The following is an 18,291-nucleotide window of genomic DNA, read 5'->3' as shown; positions in this document are numbered from 1 at the left end:
TTTGAGCACTTTGGCTAAAAGCATAAGCAACTTTTGCCACTACATGCATGTCAAGCTAATGTAAACATAACAACAACAACTTGTACGACAATGTTGACCAAAAAAATGGCAATCTCTCGTCATGCTTGTCCGAGAACCTTTTAAAGTGGCCCAGGCGAGGCGGCAAAAGATCTAAGCAGAAGACGCAGCACGCCAACTGTCAGCAGATGCGCAAGATGAGAGATGTTGCTCAGTAGCTGTGGCTGCCACATGCATTAATATAATTGACACAGAAAAGCAAAGACCAGGGCTCAATTTGCGGGCAGGCTGAATGAAGCTTCGACATCTCGATGCTCGATGCTATCTAACATATCGTTGGTATTGGTGCCAATGCAGCTCAGCATCGATGCTAACTGATTTTGCAGCTGTGTTGATCAAAGCGAATGCGGCAGGGGCAGCAGCATTGGCAAATTGCGTTGCAACACGCTTCCTGGTTGCACAGTGTAAACCAATCGCCTCAATTAAAAGCAACAAGGCACAAGCAGCAGCTCTCTTCGTTGCTCCTCCATGTGGTGAACACTCTTCGGATAGAATCGATCTTGTGTTATGTCTCTCCCCTTGCTCCCCTTACTGCCTGCCACTTGACTAGTCGCAAAACTTGCTGCACTTTCTTGGCCGGTTTCGCTGTTCGCTGTTTGTTTTAGTTTAATTGCAGTTTATGGCATGCATTTTATACTTTTAGCCCTCTCGGTGATTGATTGACACTTTTGATTGAAGCTTCTTGTCGTTTTGCTGGCATCCGCAGCCGATTAATGTAATGCGTCATCTCTCTCCGTCTCTTTTACAGCATTGTCATTGAGCCAAATATCGTCACATCCACCAGCAATGGCAGCCTGAGCATTGAAATCGAACGTGATGCCAAGATTAGCAGCTGGGAACCCATTGTGCTCGATGTCCACAACGTGAGCATCTCCAATGTGCGTGTCATAAGATCTCCACTATCGAACGCCAGCGAGGAAATCGAACTGGACTTTGAATGCGATTACGGTGAAGGCAATGACACATTTGTTGTCAAACTGGCCAACAAGCTGGCCAACGAGTCGCAATTGCGTGTGCTGCTCAGCCTAGACTTTGTCAGCCAGGTGACGGACACGCTGCAGGGCATCTACAAGACCAGCTACGACGATCCCAGCCAAAAGCAGTCGCAGTAAGTTCTGTGTGAGTTTATATTTAAATGCGTTCGAATTAACTCTTTCTCTCTCTCTATCTTTCTCTGATTTGCAGATGGGTTATCAGCACACAGTTCTCGCCCATCGATGCGCGTCGCGCTTTTCCCTGCTTCGATCGTCCCGACATGAAAGCCACCTTCAGTCTGAGCATCATTCGTGACATCAAGGCCTCCATGGCGCTGTCCAACATGCCAGTTGCACGCAGCAGGTGAGCGAACCTAGATTCAAGCATGAAAAGAGTCTTCTAATCATAATCCTCTACTTTTCTATAGCCCCCATCGTCCTGGCTATCTGCGCGACGACTTTATGATTACGCCCAAAATGCCCACATATCTGCTGGCCTTCATTGTCTCCAACATGGTTGAATCGCACTTTGCCGATCTCGATGGTGGACTTGTCCCCCGTGTAGAAATCTGGACACGTCCCCTCGTCGGTGGATATGACACACTATGCCTACAAAATGGTGCGCAAGTTCTTGCCCTACTACGAGAATTACTTTGGCATCAAGAACAAGCTGCCCAAGATTGATCTAGTCTCGGTTCCTGACTTTGGCTTTGGTGCCATGGAGAATTGGGGTCTGATTACGTTCCGTGACTCGGCGCTGTTGGTGCCCGAGGATCAGGAGTTGGCTTCCTCGTCGGAGCACATGCAATTTGTGGCTCAGATTATTGCACATGAACTGGCACATCAATGGTTTGGCAATCTGGTGACGCCCAAGTGGTGGGATGATCTCTGGCTGAAGGAGGGTTTCGCCTGCTACATGAGCTACAAGGCGCTGAATCAAGTGCATCCCGAGTTCCAGATCATGGACACCTTTACGGTGCTTGTAAGTAGTACTTTATTATTTACTCAACAGTTTCGTTCGATGCACATTTGTTGTAGTCACAATGATGTTTCCAAAAGCTCTTCTAATAACTTATTTTCCACTCCTAAACCCCATTCCCTTCTAGGAGTTCAAAGAGTCCATGCAACACGATGCGGCAAACACGTCGCATGCCATCTCCTTCGATGTGAAGACCACCAGCGATGTCCGTCGCATCTTCGATCCCATCAGCTACTTCCAAGGGCACCATTCTGCTGCGCATGCTCAACTCCATTGTGGGCGACGACGCGTTCCGCGGAGCTACACAGGATCTGCTCAAGGCCTTTGAATACGGCAACATGAATCGCGATGATCTCTGGGGTTTCCTAACACGACATGGCCATGAGAAGGGCACGCTGCCCGCGGACTTGAATGCCAAGCAGATTATGGACTCGTGGATAACCCAACCTGGCTACCCCGTGGTGCATGTGGAACGTTCTGGTTCGGATTTGGTGCTGCGACAGGAGCGTTATTTGCTGCCTTCTCGCAATCCCTTGGATAAGAGTCGTTGGTTCATACCCATCACCTTTGAGACGGATGAGCTGCACAAGGGTGACGACATACCCACGCATTATATGACCCAGGACCACGAGCAGGTGCTCATCAAGGATGTTTTCACCGGAACGAACAACAACGATAGCGTTGTCTATTTGAATCTGAACAGACAGAGCTACTATCGCGTCAACTATGACACGGCTTCGTGGCTGGCGTTGAAGAAGAATTTCAGCATGGTGCCCAGAATTACACGTGCCCAGCTGCTAGACGATGCACTGCATCTATCTCAGGCCGAATATCTGCCATACGATATACCGTAAGTTTCATTTATTTTTATTAAGAATTTGTATTAATATACTCCTCTTCTAGTTTGACGTTCCTAATGGAGTTGTACACGTCCGTGGATGATGAGTTGTTGTGGAGTGCCGCCAAGCCAGGTCTCAACTATCTGATTTACAATCTGAAACGCGAACCTGCCTACGAGACCTTTAGGGTAAGCTCTGAATGCACTTTTGTAACACTCCTTAAATTTCTGACAAAACACTTTTGTTGTCTCTCGCCAGGCGTTTATGAAGTTTATTGTGCGTCCCGCCTTCGATCATTATGGTCTTAATGAGCCCGACAATGAGTCGCATTTGCAGCTGAAGCATCGCGCCCTTGTTGCCAGCCTTGCTTGCAAATTCAACTACGATCGCTGCACACAAGTGGCCCACATGAAGTTCCGCGATTGGATGCGTGATGCCAAAAGGAATCCGTAAGTATACAGAACTTTAACTATACAAAAAGTTAACTAAACAAAAAACACTTTTTGCAGCATTAAGCCAAATTTGAAATCTGTCATCTACTGCACGGCGCTGGCGGAGGGTTCGTATCAGGAATGGTACTTTGCCTATAAGCAATACAAGCGAACCAACAGCGCATCGGAAAAGGAAGAGATTCTCACTTCTCTCGGCTGCACCACAAAGCCCTGGCTACTCTCAAAGTACGTACAGAAATTCGAATTAACTTTCTTGATAGTTATTAATTATTCGTTAACTTCAGGTACCTGAATCTGATCGTCAACTCGACATCGGGCATAAGGAAACAGGATGGCGCTTTGGCCTTCCGTTCTGTGGCCTCGAATGCCATTGGCTATGAGATCGCCTTCGACTTTTTGCAGTCGAACATCAAGGAAATTTCCGACTTGTGAGTATAGTTTTTTTTATAATATTATAGCATGTTTTTCAACCAATGCTTATCGAAGATACGAACCAGTTCTAGCATTTCAAACAAACAATCCAATTTTACTTTGATGCCATTTACTTGCAGCTATGGCGATGGCTTCTCAACAATATCAGAGATGATCAAATCCCTCACCATCTACATGAACAAGGACTATCATAAGCAGCAACTACAATCTTTGGCAGCTCACAGCCGTAAACTGGGCTTGAAGGCTGTCGAAATTGCCATTGATATGGCCATGGAGCAGGTCAATGATAACATTTACTGGCGCAGTCACTCCTACGAAAGTCTAAAGGGATTCTTAGAGGGCATTGTTAGCGAGTTCGAGATCAACATCTTTTAAGCATCAAATTAAGTTATGAAGCTTTTCAACCAAAAATGCGACTTTATTATTATTATTCAACAGCCTCAATATAATTTTAAAAACGAATTATTTGCGAAAAGTGATATAAACGTGTAAGTTAGCCAACTTATTAATTAAGAACCAGGAAACAAAAGAGAAAAGAGAAAAAGCAAAACTAAACCAGACGTAAAAACCTAATTATTTTTCTTTTTGCAAGTGTATTGTATATTTATTTACTTGTAAGTCAGTGCTTCGTTTGCTTCGTGTATTGTAATTTATTTTTGATTTGTCGTTACGTTCCTATGTTTGAACCAACTGCTAAAGCTATATAATAATATTTTACGTACGATCATTTAACTATAGATTTCGAGTCGATCGTCATTAACTAAAATAACAACAGTTTCGACACATCCTCTCATTCCCTTGCCAAATTAAAAACATAAACTAAAATGTTTTTAGAATACTTTCGAAAAACTGCTTGGGTAAAAAATCTAATCATTTACGTGTTACAATTAAAGATCACTAGGAACTTTACTACTAAGCCATTTAGCACTAAGTATACCAAACGAAATATATATTTTAAACTTGTATTAATATAAAACGTACCCAACAGTTGGATTGCAACCTCAGATAGGGAAAAATGAGTGTCCTTAAAAGCATGGTTTAAAGTATTGCAAATGCAAAACCTAAATACATACATACATACACACATAAATTATTCGTAAAAAAAAAAACATTATTTTATAATGCCTAACACTAAAATAAAAAGATAATCGCTTAGTGCACAACCATGTAAATAAGTTTTAAAGCCAACTTAATCTACAACACAAAAAATAAACGATGTAATTACGTACATTTTAATTCAAGTATTGTATCGATTTTCTTTCTACAACTCAAAATATCTCAAAGCAATAAAAGCGTATCATTTATTTAAAAAACTCACACTTGGCGCTAATTCTGTATCGTCAAGTGCCGAAATCGCTCAACGAATGTTGTTCAACAGTCTGTTATTTATATATATAGGGCTGCCAATCTGTTATTGTATTTTGCTATAAAAATACTGCAAAATACCGGAAGTGTTTGGTTGGTATTCGAACGAATTCGTTTCCTTTCAATTTTAAATTTTCACAAATTTAAAAATTTTAAATATATAAATTTAAATATATAATCTGGGATAAGGACATAGGGTATCATGTACGCTTTAAAATGAATAAAGTCTATATTCTCCTTACCTTAAACAAGAACCCACACAGGCGTTTGCAGCGGTCACTTAATTCATGCACTACATTTAAATTGGAAACATTTCGTAAGCACTTTACTTTTCTTACTATTTTGGATATTTACCGAGCTAAATGAATTAGTTTACTATTACAAAACACCACACACAGTTTATTAATTACACAAAATTGCGAACGTTGAAAATTTAAGCAGCAAGACGCGACGGAAAAAATTTAAAACTGTAAATTTGCAAAATAACAGAACCAAACGAGCACAACAGCACCCTATTAAGCAACAACATTTCATAAACGGTCCATATATTTTCATCGCATGGTGTGAGAAAACGATATTCGCAGCAACTACGTCACTGCCGCAACATTTTGTGACGTCATTCTCATACTGAATGTAAACTACTGTAAGTTCAACAAAAACAATGGTTTATTGTAGCTTGACAGCATTACCAAGGCGAAAGGACATATGAATCTCTCTCATTGGGATTTTTCAGTTCCCGCCAAAGGCGGCAGAACTCCGTCTCCAGCTCCGCTGCCAGCTTGCTATTAGTGCTAATAATCACACTATTGTAGCTGGTGTAGAGATCTCCGTTGGTCCAGTTGGCGGAGCCGCTCATTACCAGCGGACAGTTGGACTTTATAAGCTCGCTATCGTCACAATTCCTGCGACGCAATAATTGCTGGACACGTTTATGTCCATCGATCACACAGAACTTGTGGTGCATTAAGTGTTTGGTCATTGGTGGTTTGCGTACGCATGCTCCACATCTCCTTAGTCTGCTCAACGTTATCATTTCCTGCCTGCATGTTTCGTTGATGATTAGACGCAACTTTATGCCACGCGACAAAGCACGATACAGTGCATCTATCATTTCGGGTGTGGACAATGAGTAGATAGCCAGGTCGATGCTGTACTTTGATTTATCAATCATTTGCTGCATACGCTTCACTTGTCGATCTATGCAGTGCACATTCTGGCACTGCTGTCCGGTCATATGCTTGTGAACACAACTATGGCACATCTCGTTAAAAAACAACACCTCGTGGAATTGTTCGTTTGGAGTCCCCAGCAACTTGATCTTGCGCATCACGCATTTTATAAGCAACCAACCAATTGAGGCGGCGGTTGCGTTCAGAAAGTATTTACATAACTTTGAATAGTTCACTAAAGAAGTAAATATTACAAATTGATCGAGATTTTATTTAATACTGCTTACTTTTTATCAGTTTAAGTCACTTTGTATAACTTTATTTGAAAACATTAGATTAGTTGGAGCCTAACCGCTTTTGAAACGGTCACACTGTTACATAGGGCTACACAACATCTGTATTATGGACTAACAGACTGTTAATGCCAATATTTGAAACAGTTGGCGCGAAATCGATTCAGTGTCAATGCACTACAGTAAATGCAATTTACTAACTGGTAATTAATATTTAATTAGTGCAATGTCAGATAAATTTAAATAAATTGTCATTAGTATTTCCCAAAATTAAAAAAAATTGCAATCGTTAAAATATCGCAAAGAAAAATCGGTATTCGATAATATTAATATATCGTTATTGATTCAACAGCGTTTGTTTTGGAGTAGTGGGTTGTATATTTTGGACTACGCGTTATCAGGAAAGTAATTTGTTATTTGTTCAAAACCCAATGCATAATAACAATTACTCAAACATTTAATTACTTTCAGTTACTTCCAAAACAAAATCCTGGACGGCGGCCAAGGAAAGAACATTTCTTCGTGTGTGATACAATAACTTGAACATAATGCACAGTGCTCTTCTCCTAGTAGGCTATGATTTTTTTTTATAAATTTTTGTCTACTTTTATAAATGAATAAATGAATAATGCTCAGTCGGAAACAAAAAATTGAAGCTGAAAAAAGAAAAATTAACTTTAGCTAGGTTTGTATATTGATAAAACAAATTTTGCAGTACCACAAAACATAAATCTCTTTCAGAATAATAAATGGATAAAAAAGGTATAGTGAACAGGCCTTCGTCGTCTTTGTCTCTAAGAGACAAGAAAATTTGTCTGGACGTATGGAAACGATGTCATTATTTTAATATTAAATATTCGCGCCAACTAAGAGCTATAAGAACTTCGGAAAGTTTCATTGATATGTTGTCCATGTTGAATGATACGAGCTATCAGCCTGATTGTCCACCAACAAAAAAATCGAGAGCAGTAGACGAAACTAATGTCAACGCTTTGGAGGAGTCTTTGGAGGATGCTTCCGTGAGGATGCTAGGTGAAGCTCCTCAAAATGAACCTGAGTTGGACATGTCGAATCAAATCGAAGATTCAATAGAAGAAAAGACACCAAGTAATAACCAACGCAGCGACACAAAATCGAAATTAATTTATGAATTTACTGAATTAATTGGTAAAGAACTTAGTTTGCTAAAGAACGATTTGCTAATTGACGCAAAACGTCAAATTTTCAACGTTATATGTTCTATACAAATGAAACAATTGTCACAATCACAATAATATTTACTATAAATGAGCATAGATAAATAAGTTTTCATTTTAATTTATTTATTTGAGTTTACGTAAATTACATGTCGCATTTCAACATTTGTTGTTGTTATCTTGATCATGAAAATTAATTGACTTTCTTAAAAAAAATTGCAATCGTTAAAATATCGCAAAGAAAAATCGGTATTCGATAATATTAATATATCGTTATTGATTCAACAGCATTTGTTTTGAAGTAGTGGGTTGTAGATTTTGGACTACGCGTTATCAGGAAAGTAATTTGTTATTTGTTCAAAACACAATGCATAATAACAATTACTCAAACATTTAATTACTTTCAGAGACTTCCAAAACAAAATCCTGGACGGTGGCCAAGGAAAGAACATTTCTTCGTGTGTGATACAATAACTTGAACATAATGCACAGTGCTCTTCTCCTAGTAGGCTATGATTTTTTTTTTTATAAATTTTTGTCTACTTTTATAAATGAATAAATGAATAATGCTCAGTCGGAAACCAAAAATTGAAGCTGACAGTCAAACTCAAAAGCTCGAATATTTTGATCAATCCTATTTATTTGAAAAAAGAAAAAACGAACTTAAAAGAAGGTACTTTAGGAAGGTTTGTATATTGATAAAACAAATTTTGCAGTACCACAAAACATAAATCTCTTTCAGAATAATAAACGGAAACCTATCAAGAGCAGTTTGGGACAACTTTGAGCTCATAGATAAAATTATGGTGTACGAACGTAAAGTGAATATGAATTCAATCATAAAAAGTAGCACATGTAAGTTGGGATGATACAAGCATCACATAGAACAATTTCCATTTATTGATAAATCTACCAGATGGATCGATTAATTCAAACTCTGATAATGATGTGACTACACCGGTTTGCAAACAGGAGACATCTCCCGACGATCACGTGCCTATCACTGCTCCACCTGAAGTCTCTAAATCGGTATCTATTGAAACCAGGCAAAGAGTGAAAAGATTAGCTAGCGAAGGTATAGGTAACAGCCCTTCGTCGCAGAGCTTTTCGTCGAATTCAAAACAGAAGCAACGAACTTGGTCTCTAAGAGAGGAGAAAATATTTGTTGACCTGACCGCTGAATCTGATAGGCAAAAGGCTAATGGAACTTCGGACAATACGAGCCATCAGCCTGATTGTCCACCGACAAAAAAGTGGAGAGCATTATACCAAACTAATGTCAACTCTTTGGAGGAGTCTTTGGAGAATGCTTCCGTGAGGATGCTAGGTGAAGCTCCTCAAAATGAACCTGAGTTGGACATGTCGAATCAAATCGGAGATTCAATAGAAGAAAAGACACCAAGTAATAACCAAAGCTGCGACACAAAATCGAAATTTATTAATGAATTTACTGAATTAATTGGTAAAGAACTTAGTTTGCTAAAGAACAATTTGCTAATTGACGCAAAACGTAAAATTTGCAGCATTATATATAATATACAAATGATACAATTTCACAATCACAATAATATTTACTATAAATGAGAATAAAGTTTTCATTTTAATTTATTTATTTGAGTTTACGTTAATTACATGTCGATAGTGATAATAAAAAACATAATGTCATAATCATAATAAAAATCATTCATAAATGTTTGTATTTGCTTAACTATTAAATAATTGTTTGTAAGAGATTTATTCGCATTTCAACATTTGTTACATTTGTTTGCACAGTACTCTTCTCCTAGTAGGCTATGATTTTTTTTTTATAAATTGTCTACTTTTATAAATGAATAAATGAATAATGCTCAGTCAGAAACAAATAATTGAAGCTGAAAAAAGAAAAACGAACTTTAGCTAGGTTTGTATATTGATAAAACAAATTTTGCAGTACCACAAAACATCTCTTTCAGAATAATAAATGGATAAAAAAGGTACAGTGAACAGCCCGTCGTCGCAGAGCACTTTGTTAAATCCAAATCGGAAGCAACCTTGGTCTCTAAGAGACGAGAAAATATTTGTGGACCTAAGGCAAAAAAATAAATGCCATGATCTTAATCGTAAATATCTGACCGCTGAAGCTGATAGGCAAAAGGCTAATGGAACTTCGGACAACACGAGCCATCAGTCTGATTGTCCACCGACAAAAAAATCGAGAGCAGTATACCAAACTAATCTCAACGCTTTGAGGATGCTAGGTGAAGCTCCTCAAAATGAACCTGAGTTGGACATGTCGAATCAAATCGAAGATTCAGTAGAAGAAAAGAGACCAAGTAATAACCAAAGCTGCGACACAAAATCGAAATTCATTTATGAATTTACTGAATTAATTGGTAAAGAACTTAGTTTGCTAAAGAACGATATGCTAATTGACGCAAAACGTCAAATTTTCAACGTTATATGTTCTATACAAATGAAACAATTGTCACAAACACAATAATATTTACTATAAATGAGCATAGATAAATAAGTTTTCATTTTAATTTATTTATTTGAGTTTACGTAAATTACATGTCGATAGTGATAATAAAAAACATAATACGTCATAATCATAATAATCATCATTCATAAATGTTTGTATTTGCTTAACTATTAAATAATTGTTTGTAAGAGATTTATTCGCATTTCAACATTTGTTGTTGTAATCTTGATCATGAAAATTAATTGACTTTCTTTAGTTGTTGATAATGGTTTTTGTAATTTTTTCGTTTAAAATTTAATTTAAGTATTCACACAAAAACAAATCAATGAATATGTGAAAATGGCGCACAAACTTTTTCAAGTCGAAAAAACACGTTTTCTTTTCTTTCCTTTTTTATGTATGTACATATAACAAAAAATAATAATCACTTATAATAATGATAGTCAAAGAATTAAAATTAAAAACAAAGACAATCATGAAGCAAAACACACAAATAATTTGACCCTTGGAACTGACTGGACGATGACGACGACGGCGATTGTGAACCGAACGGATGGGTTCACAAATATTGCTGCGCTCATATTCATATTCGGAGGGCGTGGGGCTGTTATGAATCTACATATAGTATTATTGTATGCATGTGAATTGAAATATTGTGTATATATGATTGTTTGGCATTAGCCTAGACATCGATCTGGAATGGGGAGCCGGGTATATGCTCTTCGCCCCATTTGATTAGGAGCACGTACTGGCCACGATCGCGCACCAGATACTGCACATTGTAGTTGTTGTGCCCAGCATGCTTCACGTGGAGCTCCTCGCAGGGTCCTTTGGGTCCATGCATGCCTACGTAGAGGATGTTGTTGCCTGCGGAGAAGAGTTCGAGTAAGTACTAGTTTGGAAAATATATCTGAACTCGTTACTTACCCGCATCTGTGGCACAGATGCTGAACTGATTCTGCTTGCCCATGTAGGCCTTCTTCAGACCCATGCCCTTGGACACCACCTTGGTGGCATCGGATTTGAAGTTGGGCAGATGAACACCGGTGTTCTTGCCACCCTTGGCAACCTTCTGCACGGTCTCCACAATCACCGTGGATGTCTCCTGGGCACCCTCATCGGCCAGCTTGTCGCCGGTGGCATGCACCTTGAATGGTGAGCCCACAATGTGCATGTTGTTGTATTTGACGGTGATGTAATGCTCGCCAGGCAGCAGGGGTGTGTAGCGCACCTTGTAACCCTCCTCGACCTCTGTGCAATCCATGGCCACCTTGGAGGGGCCATCAATGGAGACAGCCAATGTGCCAACGCCTGCATTGCAGGTGTTGATAATGAAATCGGCCTTGTGTCCAGTCTTCACATCGTCCAAGCCATTGCCGCTGGCATGCACAGCCGCTGGATCAGCGACATCCTTGCCCACCTTGATTCTGAATGGTGAATCGGGTATGTGGACGCCGTTGAACTTGACGTGGATGGCATGAATGCCATTCTCACGTGGATAGAAACGCACCGAATACATTTCACCGTCGATCACTTGGATGAAACAATCATCATCGGTGCCCGAGGGTGCCACAATCTTGGCATCCAGCTCACCCTTGGCGCCGTTCTTGCGCACCATGAACTGATAAGGCGCATCGGCCTGAATGTTGCCCTGTGGGAATTGTTGCACCTCCAGTTTATGGGCATCTCCAGCATCGGGCGAGATGTAGACCTTGAATGGCGAGTCGGGGATGTGGCGATCGTTGAACTTCAGGCCCACGCGATACTCTCCGGGCTCGCTCACTTTGTAGGACACATCACAGCTGCCGTCCTTGCGATCCTTGAACTCAATATCGGCCTTGCTGGGACCCTCAACCGAAATGGCAAGGGAACCGCCGCCTGCCTCACGGGTCCACACATTGAACTCGGCAGCCTCGCCGACAATGCCACGCTCCAGACCAGAGCCGCCAGCCTTGACCAAATGGCTGCCCGAATCACGCAGTGGACCCACTGTGAACTGGAAGGGTGAGCCGGGTATGTGCATCTCCGAGTAGCGCACCGAGACAGTGTGCACACCCAACTCCTTGGGCACAAAGTGCACCGAGTAGAGACCGTCCTCGACCTCTTGAATCTCTGCATCCTCGGTCACATTGCTGGGCGAGGTGACGCAGGCGGCCAGATCGAACGAAGTAATGCCGGGCATCTTGAAAGTCAGCTTGCACTGGCTGCCAATCTCAGTGATGGGCACAGCGTCGCGCTCACGCTGAATCTTCTCACGCTTGCGGTTGCTGCCCTCGCCAGCGACCTTCACAGTGAAGGGCGAACCCTCGACGTGGTGATCGGCGAACTTCAGGTTGACAATATAGTAACCAGGCTCGGTGGGCTTGTACGAGATGTTGAGTGTGCCATCATCCTTGTCGGTGCACTGAATCTCAGCCTTGCTGGGACCCTCAATGGACACCGAGAGACCGCCAAAGCCGGCGTTACGTGTATCCACGGAGAACACGTTATCGGCGTGGGTCTGACCCTCCTTGAGACCATTGCCGCTGACCTTAACCTTCTTGGCATCCCCCACTTCGCGTTCGCACACCGTCACCTTGAAGGGTGAGTTGTTGATGTGCTTGCCCAACCGCTTGACGGACACCAGATGCTCGCCAATCTCACGGGGTGTAAACGAAATGCCAATGTTGCCGGTGGGCATGCGCTTGAGGAAGCATGGCTCCTCCAGGCCGCTAGGAGCCTGGATGGAGGCGTTCAGGGCGCGCAAATCATCGTCGGTGATGTCGCCGGGCATGGTGACCTCCGAGCAAGAGCCAACCGAGATCTGGTTACGCTTGCGACCCTCGCCGGTGATCTTGGCAAAGTAGGGAGAGCCCTTGATGTGCTTGTCGCCAAAGCGAACCGACACCTGGTACTCGCCGGGGGCAGTGGGCAGATACTGCACGGAAACGGTGCCGTCTTTGTTGTCATGGTAGTTGATCTGCAAAGTAAATAAAATAAATTATTAAAAAAACTGGCAGAATTCTTAAGAATAGAGACGGTTCATCTACCCATACAACAATGATCTTCAATTCATTCAAACTAGTTATTTAAAGCTGTTAACATAATTATTAACAGAACTGTTAATATGACAATCTTTTTATAAAAGTGTTCAGTTAACATAGGCGTTCAATGCTAAGTAACAGAGCTGTTAAATTTCTTTCGCCATACTAAATTCAATATAAAGTAGAAGTTATTATCCGATCGTAAGAACATTTTTAGACCCAACTTGTGTTATTGTTTTTTAAAATGTTAACCTTTTTAGACCTAACTTATGTTATAGTTTTTAAAATGTTAAGCAGAATTGAAAACTTTTGCTTTACAATTGGTATCTTTCTATCGATTTAAGGCAGCAGAGAGGGTTGTGTACAATATATAAAATATACTTCAACTTCTTGGAAGCTACACGAATATCGCCTCAAAGTTTAGCACCTCCAGGTTTTATAGCCTGTTATTTAGGCGTTTATACCGACGGACAGACATACAGACTGCTGTAATATCAAAACTTACATCTGCCTTGCTGGGACCTTCGACGGCCATGGTGAGGCCACCGGCGCTGGCTCCCTTGGTGGAGATGGTAAAGTTGGCAGGCTCGCCAGTGACGCCGTGGGTCAGACCTGGGCCATAGGCGGTCACATAGCCGGATGTAATGGAATCCACATGGAATTTGAAGGGAGATCCTGCAACAGAAGCAACTTAGGTAAATACCAAAATTGTTGGACTTATTTTCGATGTTTACCTTGCACGGGTTCGCCATTGTATTTAACAACCAGCTCGTGGGAGCCTTCCTCGCGGGGATCGTATTTCACAGAGACGGTACCATCACGGTTGTCCTGAATAATGGGTTTATCTACCTTACCACTTGGCATTCTGACTTCAGCTGCAAAGAATAACGAAATCGATTAGATCTCAACATAACCTATAAACAGGTTTCATTTTATATACACCAAAAAAGAGAGGGGCGTGACCAATTCTATAAAAAGTATTGCTAATATCGTTGTGGAATATCAAACAAATATCGTGTGGGTGGTCACCATTAGTTTACATATTCATAGTCAATATTCGCCAGAGAAATCATAATTTAATTTTTATGTTCAAACTTGCGTGACAATTTTTATACAAAATGGATTCTATTTTTGTATGCAGCGCATATTATTTTTTGTTAAATTTATGTCACATAGCACAGTTAATTAATGGGACCAAATGTTTTGCCCGTTATTTTTGCACTCGGAACTGGATTTTCAGTTTTAAAAAGAATGTTCGAACAGGACACTGGCATTTATAGATGATAAATTAGAAACACATTCCTCTTAATCAATTTGTTTTGCCTATTTTTCCAATGATGTTTTTCTCATTTTTATCACGTACTTAAAATATCTTTGTATATGTGTAGTAATATATCCTTATTCGATTGTAATCCTTGAGAGCACTCTTTTGTATTGTGAAACCGTTGCCCAAATCACTTCTCAACTCAACGAATGCTCCGCACGAACTGAGTCTGCAGTAAGCTTTCCACTTGCTGAAGAAATTTCCCTCGACGCCTACAATTGCTTTTATACTTTCCCACGCAGTCAACACAAATACATCGGTCCCGGATGTTTTTGAGGTCAAATATAGGACAATCTTTTCTATTTTTCTAGCCACTTATGTGGAGCGCCCCCCATCTGCATAAATACGTGGATATATATCCAGAAAAATATCTAGCTAAAAATATGTTCGCCCCATTTCGGGATGCAATAAAAAACCACTCAATTTTTGCTGGAGTCGCTATTTGATGTGGACAAACATCGGGCACGTGCCTATATTTTTATATAAAAAATATTCGATATTTTTATATTCGTCAAAATATGTATTCTGTGTCTAGTACATAATATTCCCGAAAAGAATCGTTTGTATATAGAGCAAAGTATATTGTATGGAAAGAGACACGAGGGATCATTAATTTTAAGTGGTTGCCACATAAAAGAAAAAGAGACAACGCAATTGTTGTTGATACTCTTAGGAGAAAAAAGTCACCTGCATGGAATTTAGTGGGCGTATCGCTAGTAAATAAGAAATTTATAAATATAGACAAAGAATCAAAGTGAGTCAGACCCTTGGGCAAAACAACTTTGATGAGCAGCGACTCTCAAACTGTGGCATGTTTATTTATTTATCATAAATAATCAAATGATAAATAAATATATACAAAATGATATTATGCTATCACTTTATTCAGATGTTGTCACTATATTATGCGAAATTTATGATTTTAACAACCAAAAAAACATGATCAAGTTGTTTCAATTTGTGTGATTCGATGTGATGTCGAACCCTAGTCATAAATTTGAGAAACTACCATGAAACACTCATCATTTCGATATGCTACATTTATCTATTTATTGAGCTAATAATTCGCATTGTTTTGATCCCGTGGCATAGCTAAATACAGTCCCGTGATTAAGTTTAACCGAAACAAACGAAAAAAAAACACACACACACATAAATCAGAGCAAGTCGCGTGGCCCGTCCAATCTTTTGAAAGAAAAACAAATGTTTAAACAGACAATGGAAAAACCGTAGCGAAGAAAATGCGAAGAACACGGCAAAAATGGGGAAAGAAGGGGGAAGAGGAATATCTTCTGGCTGTAGTGCCAAGTGGAACGCTTTTCGGGCAATTGAGAAATTTATGGGCTCGCGTTTGCCGTTGATGTTGAACAATTAAAGTGGCATTTATTAAATTCCAATCTTGCATTTTCACTCTGCCAAATTACTTGAGAAATCATAAAAAATACGTAGATATCAGAGGTATGTTTTAATTTTATGCAAAACGCCGTCAAATCGTTTGCTGCTTGCTGTTTCAGCTGTTCGGTTTTCATAAAGGAAATGACATGTAAAATTCAAATAATCCGAAATACTTTTCAAAAGAACTTTGCAAATTAACGATCAAAATGTGGCGCTGAGTGCGTGCATTAAATATGTACAAAGAAACCCAAAATCAAAAACTAGAAAAGAAATTCTCGAAATTGAATGTATAAAAAATGTGGTCACGACAACTCTATAGCTAGCAAGTATTTCATTCGTATCATCTTTTTTGAAAAAATATGATTATTTATGTTTGAACATTTGTTGCTGTCCGTCCCAGTGTCCCGCATCCCTAACCCCAACCCCTACCCACCCCTTCACCCAGTTCACCTGCCAGCGCCGCCCATTGAAGCATAGAAAGAAACACACACACGTCCGCTGGGACGGAAAGTGGCATCTTTTGGCATCTTCTAATGGACGCTGGCAATACAAATGAAAGATTTAATGACTCTCAAGCTGTTCGGCACACTATATGTTTTCGATATATCAGCGAAAGTTTGCGCCATTTGCGCGCTTAGCCAAAGGAACTAACACTAGTCAACAAAAAAATGGTTTTTATTTGCCGCCGCATTTCTCGATATGATTCATGAGACAAAAACCATTATAAATTTAATATCGCCGCTTTTCACAACTTGTGTAAATTATCAGCCATATTTATAGCATTATAATTGCCTGACGACTCAACAGAGAGGAAAAATACTGAATATCGCAAACGAGTGATTTGTCGTCTTTATTGGGTTTCAACACTTTTTGACAGCTCTATTTCATTCCCGGAATTTGCTCGAACAAACGGTTTATAAATTATTTAAAGGGCTAATTGAACACAGTTCTTTTAAAGAGATTTATGTAAGCACTTATGTATAATATTTAACACACATTTTGCTCACAGTAAATTAAACATAGAAGATTCGTAGTAATATTAAAATTTTCATTATATGAGTTGGTACTACTATCTAATTCTTCATTTTCTCTACAAGATTAAACATATAATAAGCAGAGTAACATCTGCATAAAATATTATGCCGTCCACTTAATAATCCAAAATTAAATTGTTTTCTTTCGCTAGTAAAGTGCTGAGAAATTCTATAATTTTATTCTGCAAATATTTTAAAAAATTCCCAATTTGTCTAAAAAGTATTCTGTGGAAACATTCAATAATTGAGGGTAGAGGATATAATTCATCTTTTTTATTATCTTTTTTGTGTATGTTATTTATATACAAATTGTTCTAAGTATATCACTTGAGTTTACTATGTTTTAGTAAATAAAAAATAAATATATATTTCACAAATAAATTATAGAAAAAGGGTGAACATATCCTCAACCTTCAATTTAAATATTTCTTTGCAGAATGTTTTTCTGACAAATTGGATATTTTTGAAATATTTGCAGAATAAAATTTTAAACGTTTTCAGCACTATTCGAAAACGTTCAAAACACTTGCTGACTAGTGTAGGCAATCATACGCAGTGGTGGCTGGCAGATCACGACCGCGATGCAAGAGGCCAAACGAACGAATTTTACGCTTTGTTGCAAACTCTGATAATAAATCATAGAATTTAATTTGCAACAACGAGCATAATGCCAGCCAAATCAGAGACAAATGCGTCGGTGCCATAAAAGACGACACATTTGAAAGGCTTTTTGGTCATAATTCAAAAGTGCATTCAGCACAAAAAAAAAGAAGAGAGATGACACTTTGGTGTGTTTGCGTGTGGTCGAAAGCGCCGTCTTCAATCGGAGGCGTTTCTGGTGAGAATTTGGTAATTAACACAAATGAAATAAAATATTTCTTGGTTTAGTCAGCGAAATTTGGGTTGCGAATGCGACTTATTGACGACATCGTGCACGTCATTTTGCCTGGCAAAGTATCAAAAAACAAAATCCACCAAAAACAACAAGTAAGAAAGTTACAGTCGAGTGTGCTCGACTGTGAGATACCCGCTACCCATTTTTAATAAAGGCAAAAAATTGCGGTATCATTTTCAAAATATACCGAAAATACTAAAAATACTAAAAATACCAAATGGTATGTTTGGTATATCGAATAGTACCCCATTCAATATATACCATAAAATGTGCCAGATTGTCGGCCAAAGCAACTCAGACCCCTAGTAAGTAGGCTTTTTTGCCCATACAAAAGTATTTCTTTAATAACTTCCACAATTTTTATCTGATCGCAACCAAATTT

General features: G+C 39.4%; 4 protein-coding genes and 1 long non-coding RNA gene across 14 annotated transcripts in view; 3 read left to right on the top strand and 2 right to left on the bottom strand.

Annotated features, from left to right (window-relative positions):
* LOC133837275 (aminopeptidase N) overlaps nucleotides 1–4,995 on the top strand; it is a 35,175-nt gene extending 30,180 nt beyond the window's left edge. The window contains 11 exon segments of the mRNA XM_062267972.1: nucleotides 827–1,186; nucleotides 1,264–1,416; nucleotides 1,481–1,631; nucleotides 1,633–2,034; nucleotides 2,159–2,266; nucleotides 2,268–2,881; nucleotides 2,935–3,058; nucleotides 3,129–3,319; nucleotides 3,380–3,547; nucleotides 3,607–3,750; nucleotides 3,874–4,995. Coding sequence (XP_062123956.1) covers nucleotides 827–1,186; nucleotides 1,264–1,416; nucleotides 1,481–1,631; nucleotides 1,633–2,034; nucleotides 2,159–2,266; nucleotides 2,268–2,881; nucleotides 2,935–3,058; nucleotides 3,129–3,319; nucleotides 3,380–3,547; nucleotides 3,607–3,750; nucleotides 3,874–4,129 — 2,671 coding nt within the window. The 3' untranslated portion in view covers nucleotides 4,130–4,995.
* Nucleotides 4,996–5,767: 772 nt separating this feature from the next.
* On the bottom strand, nucleotides 5,768–6,676 carry LOC133837292 (mitochondrial cardiolipin hydrolase-like). The gene is made up of 2 exons (XM_062267990.1): nucleotides 6,576–6,676; nucleotides 5,768–6,523 (listed from the first exon to the last, which is right to left on the bottom strand). Coding segments are annotated over exons 1-2 (720 nt in total). The 5' UTR covers nucleotides 6,577–6,676; the 3' UTR covers nucleotides 5,768–5,804.
* Nucleotides 6,677–6,971: 295 nt separating this feature from the next.
* LOC133837294 (uncharacterized) lies at nucleotides 6,972–7,427 on the top strand. Its single transcript, XR_009893791.1, has 3 exons — nucleotides 6,972–6,986; nucleotides 7,053–7,266; nucleotides 7,323–7,427. It is a non-coding gene; the product is annotated as an uncharacterized LOC133837294 (long non-coding RNA).
* An 811-nt stretch (nucleotides 7,428–8,238) lies between these two features.
* LOC133837291 (uncharacterized) lies at nucleotides 8,239–9,385 on the top strand. Its single transcript, XM_062267989.1, has 3 exons — nucleotides 8,239–8,463; nucleotides 8,520–8,632; nucleotides 8,694–9,385. Exons 2-3 carry the CDS (start codon nucleotides 8,581–8,583, stop codon nucleotides 9,359–9,361), a joined length of 720 nt encoding a protein of 239 aa, XP_062123973.1. The 5' UTR covers nucleotides 8,239–8,463; nucleotides 8,520–8,580; the 3' UTR covers nucleotides 9,362–9,385.
* An 898-nt stretch (nucleotides 9,386–10,283) lies between these two features.
* Nucleotides 10,284–18,291, bottom strand: part of LOC133837273 (filamin-A) — a 35,798-nt gene continuing 27,790 nt past the window's right edge. For 9 of the 10 annotated variants that reach the window (XM_062267965.1, XM_062267961.1, XM_062267962.1 and 6 more), the window contains 4 exons: nucleotides 13,996–14,136; nucleotides 13,767–13,936; nucleotides 11,166–13,197; nucleotides 10,284–11,105 (listed from right to left, as the gene is read on the bottom strand). In XM_062267965.1, the coding sequence (XP_062123949.1) occupies nucleotides 10,921–11,105; nucleotides 11,166–13,197; nucleotides 13,767–13,936; nucleotides 13,996–14,136 (2,528 nt within the window). In that variant the 3' untranslated portion in view covers nucleotides 10,284–10,920. Of the gene's footprint in view, nucleotides 11,106–11,165; nucleotides 13,198–13,766; nucleotides 13,937–13,995; nucleotides 14,137–14,624; nucleotides 14,764–18,291 lie in introns of those variants that run through there. The other variant, XM_062267970.1, reaches the window with a different exon arrangement.

Source organism: Drosophila sulfurigaster, chromosome 2R (genome assembly GCF_023558435.1).
Source record: "Drosophila sulfurigaster albostrigata strain 15112-1811.04 chromosome 2R, ASM2355843v2, whole genome shotgun sequence".
Classification (NCBI taxonomy): domain Eukaryota; kingdom Metazoa; phylum Arthropoda; class Insecta; order Diptera; family Drosophilidae; genus Drosophila; species Drosophila sulfurigaster.
Note: the sequence above shows the minus strand (reverse complement) of the source record. Positions and strands in the feature narration are given on the sequence as shown.